This window comes from Astatotilapia calliptera, chromosome 15 (genome assembly GCF_964374335.1).
Source record: "Astatotilapia calliptera chromosome 15, fAstCal68.1, whole genome shotgun sequence".
Classification (NCBI taxonomy): domain Eukaryota; kingdom Metazoa; phylum Chordata; class Actinopteri; order Cichliformes; family Cichlidae; genus Astatotilapia; species Astatotilapia calliptera.
In genome coordinates, this window is record NC_137436.1 from 6161497 (window position 1) to 6167921 (window position 6425).

The window sequence follows — 6425 nt, forward strand, 5'->3', positions numbered from 1 at the left end:
TATGGGTTGAATACAATGCAGTGGGATAAGGTTTTTAATAAACTTTACTGGGAATCAACAAAGACTATAAAACATGTTGATTTAGTAAACAAAAAGTATCATCATTTTCAAATTTCAATCCCAGCACCCTTATTTCCAGTAACAATCAAGGTTAGCTGTGTTTAAAATAAGTGCACTTCTTCTGTAAAAAGAACAGTAAGGAAAACCGAACTGTACCGGTGTGCACATGTGAATGCAGCACTTCCATTTCCTTTTGGCACAAAAACACGATCATGTGTATGATGAGGCAACTCCCATGAAATTTAAAAGCAGTTCTTTGAGGTCACCACTTCAGTCTAAATTTAGTGTAAATGGTTGTCACATAACATCTTTACCCAGCCACACTCTCAAATACACAGTGATACAGCTGGCCTCAGCACTCCTCATTCTTGGTAGTCAGTGTTGTATGGGAAGTAATAGAGGTCGTGTTTGACAGCCATGAGCAGCCCGGGGAGGCCCCTGCTGCCACCCAGGTTAGATGAAAACACAACACTTGGGATCAAGTCGTTTGCGGCCGGGTGGGGTGATGGGATGGTTCTCAATAGATGACCGTCCTTAAGGCTCCATAACCTTGTGTAGCAATCCTGACCCACTGTAGAAAGGATGGTAAACATTGAAACTGCACGCAAAAAAGGTTTATACCAGTGTAGGGCTGCCACGATTAGTCGACTAGTCACGATTACGTCGACTATCAAAATCGTCGACGACTGATTTAATAGTCGACGCGTCGTTTGAAGCTTTGTAAGATCACAAAAGACGCAGGAATAAGTAGCAGGATTTAAGAGTGTAATAACGGACTGAAACAGAAGATGGCAGCACTGCATGTACAAGGATGTCAGCTGCCGTTAAACCCCGAAGAAGAAGTAGCTCTGTCCCAGAATTCATAGCGCAGCCCAGCTCAGTTTCCAACAATGGCGGTAGCTACTTAGTTTTACTATTACTCTTGTTATTCTTTATGGGTCACAAAATAAACATTTAACATATTTTCAGGCGAGAATGTAGCTGTGTAAACCTCAAATATCTGCTCAGTTTATCAAGACACCGCATATTTTCAAAAGCGCTCCGACGTTTTCGGAGACGTCTGTTACCCACTAGCTCGATAGCTAGCCGGGGGCTAGGCTAACTAGAGCCGTGAGAACACCGGACTCCCGGCAAATCGTTTTCAAACCCACCGCCGTCTTTCGCTACTCAGGTTAAACATGATATATAAGTCACTTAGATAACTTACAAATGTTATTGTTTGGCTTTTTTTGTATTTTATTTGTTCCTGAGTAAATCGGTTTGGCTGAGATTAAAGTTATAGTTTTTACACAGCTGAATAAAGTCAAGCAGACAACTGATTATCAGAAGTGTGAGATGCTCGAGAATATACTCCAGTGTCCTGTTATATTTTAGATAGCAAGGAGTTTATTAAACTTCACTGAAACAATCTGCAAATTTCATTCAAATTTAATAAACTATCATCTTGTTTTTCTTTATTTTTAGTTAGCACAGACCTTAAACACTTAAAGCTGTAAGGTAATGATAGTTATATAAGAGCAGATGCTGCTGGTGCAATAAGCTGTAGTTTTATGTCCAATGGATGATGATCTGATTAGTCGACTAATCGCAAAAATAATCGGTGACTAGTCAACTATCAAAATAATCGTTTGTGGCAGCCCTATACCAGTGAGAGTATTGAGTGTTGAGAGTGTTTTATCCTCTCCTACCTGCTAGCAAAAGCCCTTCACACTCATTGACATGGATGGGAAGGTAGGCATGCTCGTTATGATGACCTTTGTACTCCTGCACTGGCTTTGTGCCTCGCACATCCCACAGCTTAATCTGCAAAGAAATTAGAAAACACACAAAGGCTCAACAGAACTATCCTTGAATTATTACCTTTTTCAAATTATTCCTTTCTGATATTTTCTACCACAGTTTGTCAGTATGGCCTGATGGTTCTGTGTTTACCAAGTCTTTCCGCATGAGGCTAAAACATAAGTAAAATACCTGTAATTAAGAACCTGAAAGTATTATCTGCTGTAAAAAAAAAAAAAAGAAAATTAAAGAGTCAAGTCAAGAACCTGACCTGGCCCAGCATGTCAGCAGCCAGCAGGTAGTTCTCATCCTGCAGGACGCGTACAGAGGTGATGGCTGACTCTTGATGGAAGCGACTGGCCTTCCAGCTGTGATCTCTGCGGCCGCGCTGTCGGAGGTCGATGCTGAAGATCTCCCCCGATCTGCAACCGTTAAACAGGACAGGAACCTGTGGACGGAAAGGTGTTCTTTAGCATGGTGTTCTTACAGAGTGCTTCAACAACTTTAAAGTTACAAATGCCTCACCCTAAGGGCAAACTGCTGAGCCAGGACATCACTGCCGACGCTGTACGTCTGTGTTCTGCCCGTCTCTGCATCCTTCACAATCACTCTACGAGACAGGCCTGTCAACACACACATAAACATGATTATTTTAGATGTGTAATTTTCTCCTTTCTATAACGACAAAAATGTTTAGCTGCACTACTAACCAGTGCTGAACGTCTTGTCAAACTGGGGGTTGAGGCACCAAGCACAAGACCAGGCTGAGGATATCTTAAAGCTGCACAGCATCCCAGGCTGATCTGAAGGAGTACAAGAAGTAAGAGGAGAAGGGTGTTGAGGGTAATGGGGAGGTACACAACAACAGCAAAACTGCTTTCAAAACATATTTCAAAATAAAAGTCTTCTAGAATAATAATTCCAAGACTGAAGAAGCTTCTTTGAATAGTATGTTTTACCATACTGCTACCTGGGTCCTTCACAAATGAACTACAGAAGGGCAATGTGACTGCTGCATATTGCGCAAGAACCCTGACAAACCTGGGTTGGAGTTGCTGAAGAGGGAAGCAGGAAGTAAACTCACGCAGCCAGGGGTGTCTGCTACTCCCACCAGACACAGCCTGATAGTTACTTCAGTCAAGGACATACAAGTTTCACCAAAACAGTGAAGAGATGACACGCTGTGACACAGGTGTGCACTTTATAGAGCTAAAATGTTACCATTTTGATGATAGTCACCAAGTGTATTCTTTTAGAAACAACAGCAGTATGAATCCACAAATAATGCAAATGAAAAGGACAACTTATAAGTGATCTTTGTTGCCAGGTTAAGCCCTTTATTTGAAGGTTAAGTGAACTAGAGTTAGAGCTCTAATTAAACTGTGGAAGGATACAACACATGAGAATCGGGGTAATTTACCGAAGCCCAGCAGATGGAATTGACCTGAAACATGTTAACCAGATCAGAGTGATTAATATTATTTAAACAGACAAAGTGTTTGTAGACACATCATAAAAACAGGCTCCAAGATTAATGTGAGTTAATTAATTTTTATTTCCTGCAGTGTACTAAATAGAAACTACAAAAATGCAAACATATTCTTTGTATTCAGGGAGGGTCTTTTATCTCCAAAGAAATGCTCCTACCTTCCGATTAGTGAAGTAGAGGTTATCACACATTTCCACAGACAGAGACCCCTTGCTGCTGCTGCTGAAGTTCATGATGCCATACTTGCAGCCGCCATGAGAGACATCGTTGACTGTGAACACTCGCTCACACGCCGAATCCCCCTGAAAAAGAAATGGCAACAAAGAAACAAAGCATATGCACATCATCAAGTACAGATAGAGGCCATATTTAAAGGTAACCTACTGTGTTCATTTCCAGCAATTAAGAAAAAAAAAAGGACTCTAACGTCAATGTTTAACATTCAAAACAATCTTTTTTGTTGTTGTTGTTTTTTTTTTTTTTTTTTTTTTTTTAAATCATACACAGGGCCTTGGTGGACCCAAATCATCCTCTGGATGAAGCAAACTGTTCTTACTCCCTCTCCCTCCCTTGAAACCAACTATAACAAACATTTATTCTATTGAAACATGTGTTTTGCACTGTGTTTGTGTGTGTTCTCACCACTATGAGTCTGAAGTTGTCGGTGTTTGAGATGCTGTTGTCTGTGCTCTGGATCTCTAGTTTGTGGCGTCTCATTTCACTGACCTTCACCTCATGGACGAGCCTGGAGACAAACAGTAAATGGCCTGTATTTGTATAGCGCTTTACTTAGTCCCTAAGGACCCCAAAGCGCTCTACACTACATTCAGTCATTCTCCCATTCACACACACAACAGTAACCATAGTAACAGACTAGCACTGTCTGCAGACAATCTACTAACCCAGGATAATTGATACACTTTTCTCTTAGCTTTCTGACAGTGTCTCTGTAGTAATTTATGTATTTATTTAGACAGTTTGCCTGTAGGATAAAAAGAACTAGAAACTTCCTCATATGCATTTCATTACTTTTTGTTTTTCCATTTATTCATATCATTCCCAGTGATGCAGAGTATTTTCTTTGACTGCATTTATGCATGTTTCTCCATCTTTTTATTACCATTTAAAATAACTTGTCTAAATATATTAGCATCATTATTAGTGGCCAGCAAAGCTCAGAAGAAAAGTCACTCTACACATGCAGAACTGATTAGCGTTAAAGTTTCTCTTTGTTTCCCATAATCCGTTACAGCTGTGGCTAGGACACGGGAAAAACAGTGTTATGTTGAGTTTTGCGTGCCTGCAGGGCTGTGACACAGTACCTGCAATAGGAGTGCTCAGGTAATACACCTAGATGTCGTTTCTGAAGTAGCAGCGAAGTGTTTAGTCCTCTTCTTGGTGCTTTCTGTAAATGACAAGGAAAATGTGCGTACATGTTTACGACCAAGGTTTCTTTCTTTACAACTTCTTAAACATTTATGTCCCGGATTGCAGAAAAGCATGTGCTTCTGCTAAGATCAACTGTGATCTCAAGTGTTTTATTCCTACACAGTTTGCAGTTGTGCTCTAATGCTGTACTGTGATGATGTCATTACAGCTGCTGCCATAGCCATAATCCTTTAGTACACTGCAGGAGGTTTATGGTAAGCTTTCATCTAGAGGGCATAACTTTAGCATATCAGATGACTGTGTCTGTCTACAGCAACAGGAAAAAGCTTAATGGAATCTTAAAGAATAAATATGATAAAAATGCTAAAAGACAAAGAAGATTAAAAAGATTTGCCTACCACCCTTGATGACAGACTTACTTTTCTTGTGTTTTCATCTTCTGCCAACATCTTGTTCCTCTCCTTCTCTCTTTCTTTTTGTTGTAGTTGCTCTCTGGTTAGTGGGTTACAGTTGTTGTGCCCGGGCAACAGCCGGAAGTAACGGTTTTTCTCTGGGTCAAAATAGAAACCTGGCAGCTCTGGCAGGAGAAAAGGAGGCAAAAATTAGGCTTGTGCATCTTTCATTGCATCTATTTGATTTTCCAAGTGTACAACAAGAATTTTCCTGTCAATATCCTTCTACTTTAAGTGCTCCTGGACAAGACACTGCATGTAAAACTACTGTTTATGTACATATGTGTTCAATTTAAGTGTTGTGCTCTTCTGATACCTTTAATAATAAGAAATGGGGGCTTCCAACGCAAACGTGTACTTTCAATGCTGTACGTTACTGACCTGGTGCAGCACTGCTGGCGTTAGAAGAAGACGAGGAAGGCAAGGAAGAAGAGGAATGTGAGGCAGGTTGGTTAGCATGGTGCTTCTGAGATGGTCTGTGTGAGGGCCCTGCATCATCACGTTCATACCTTTGAACAGGAAACGCACACACACAACAATGATACTGACATACTGATCACTGTCATTACAAACACTGTATTCTAGTATGGCACATGCTCCATACTTTAACGTGATATAAGTGTCATTTAACGTAGCTACCACTGCTGTCGGTTTCCTCGGTGCCATCCACGGCGCTGACCAGCACCTTGTCGCGTGTGCGGTCGCTGTCCTTCTCGCCAGTTCCACTTCCTCATTTCTTATGGTTCGGTCTAGAAGTAAAATGGTCCTGACGGCGTGTTGCTTTTCATTCACTTCTCTGTGTTTGGCAGTCCAGGTGTTTACAGGCAGATTACCATCAACACCGTTGGGCTAACGTTAGCTGCACATCTTTCTACACACGTTTTGACACGTTTGCTGGACATTCACCATCGATTAAAGTAAACGACGTATTTATAGGTCGATAAACAAACTTTGAGTTGATACTGTGCTTGGTTTACCTTCTTAATAACATGGCACTAACGTGAAAGTAAGTAGTCACTAGCTAGCTAACTCCCGTGTAGTAACGTCCAGCCACGCCATCCCCGCCTCCACACGGCGTTCATTGGTCCATTGAGAACAATAATGTCTGACGTTCTAGACAGCTATTGGTGAGTTTCTCCGCGAGTAGAAAATTACTTTTATTTCACTGGATTCTCGGAAAAAGTTGGATATTGAAATACAAAATAAAGTGACTGTTTGACATATATACGCCCTTAACACTATATAATTTAAAGCGG

At 40.9% G+C, this 6425-nt stretch overlaps 1 protein-coding gene across 1 annotated transcript; it reads right to left on the reverse strand.

The window, feature by feature from the left end:
• Positions 1-26: 26 nt before the first annotated feature.
• Positions 27-6257, reverse strand: wdr21 (WD repeat domain 21). Its single transcript, XM_026143635.2, has 13 exons — positions 5809-6257; positions 5551-5678; positions 5137-5294; positions 4651-4733; positions 3971-4073; positions 3487-3630; positions 3234-3283; positions 2881-2960; positions 2550-2642; positions 2365-2462; positions 2111-2287; positions 1749-1863; positions 27-631 (listed from the first exon to the last, which is right to left on the reverse strand). The coding sequence occupies exons 1-13, from the start codon at positions 5901-5903 to the stop codon at positions 423-425; spliced, it is 1533 nt and encodes a 510-aa protein (XP_025999420.1). The 5' UTR covers positions 5904-6257; the 3' UTR covers positions 27-422.
• Positions 6258-6425: the final 168 nt, after the last annotated feature.

Excerpts from the sequence above, each read along its gene's own strand:
- wdr21 (XM_026143635.2), bottom strand. The coding sequence starts at position 5,903 with ATGAGGAAGTGGAACTGGCGAGAAGGACAGCGACCGCACACGCGACAA. Across the intron at positions 3,284-3,486 it reads TCTACTTCACTAATCGGAAG|GTCAATTCCATCTGCTGGGC; the intron begins GTAGGAGCATTT and ends AACATGTTTCAG. Across the intron at positions 2,288-2,364 it reads CTCAGCAGTTTGCCCTTAGG|GTTCCTGTCCTGTTTAACGG; the intron begins GTGAGGCATTTG and ends TTCCGTCCACAG.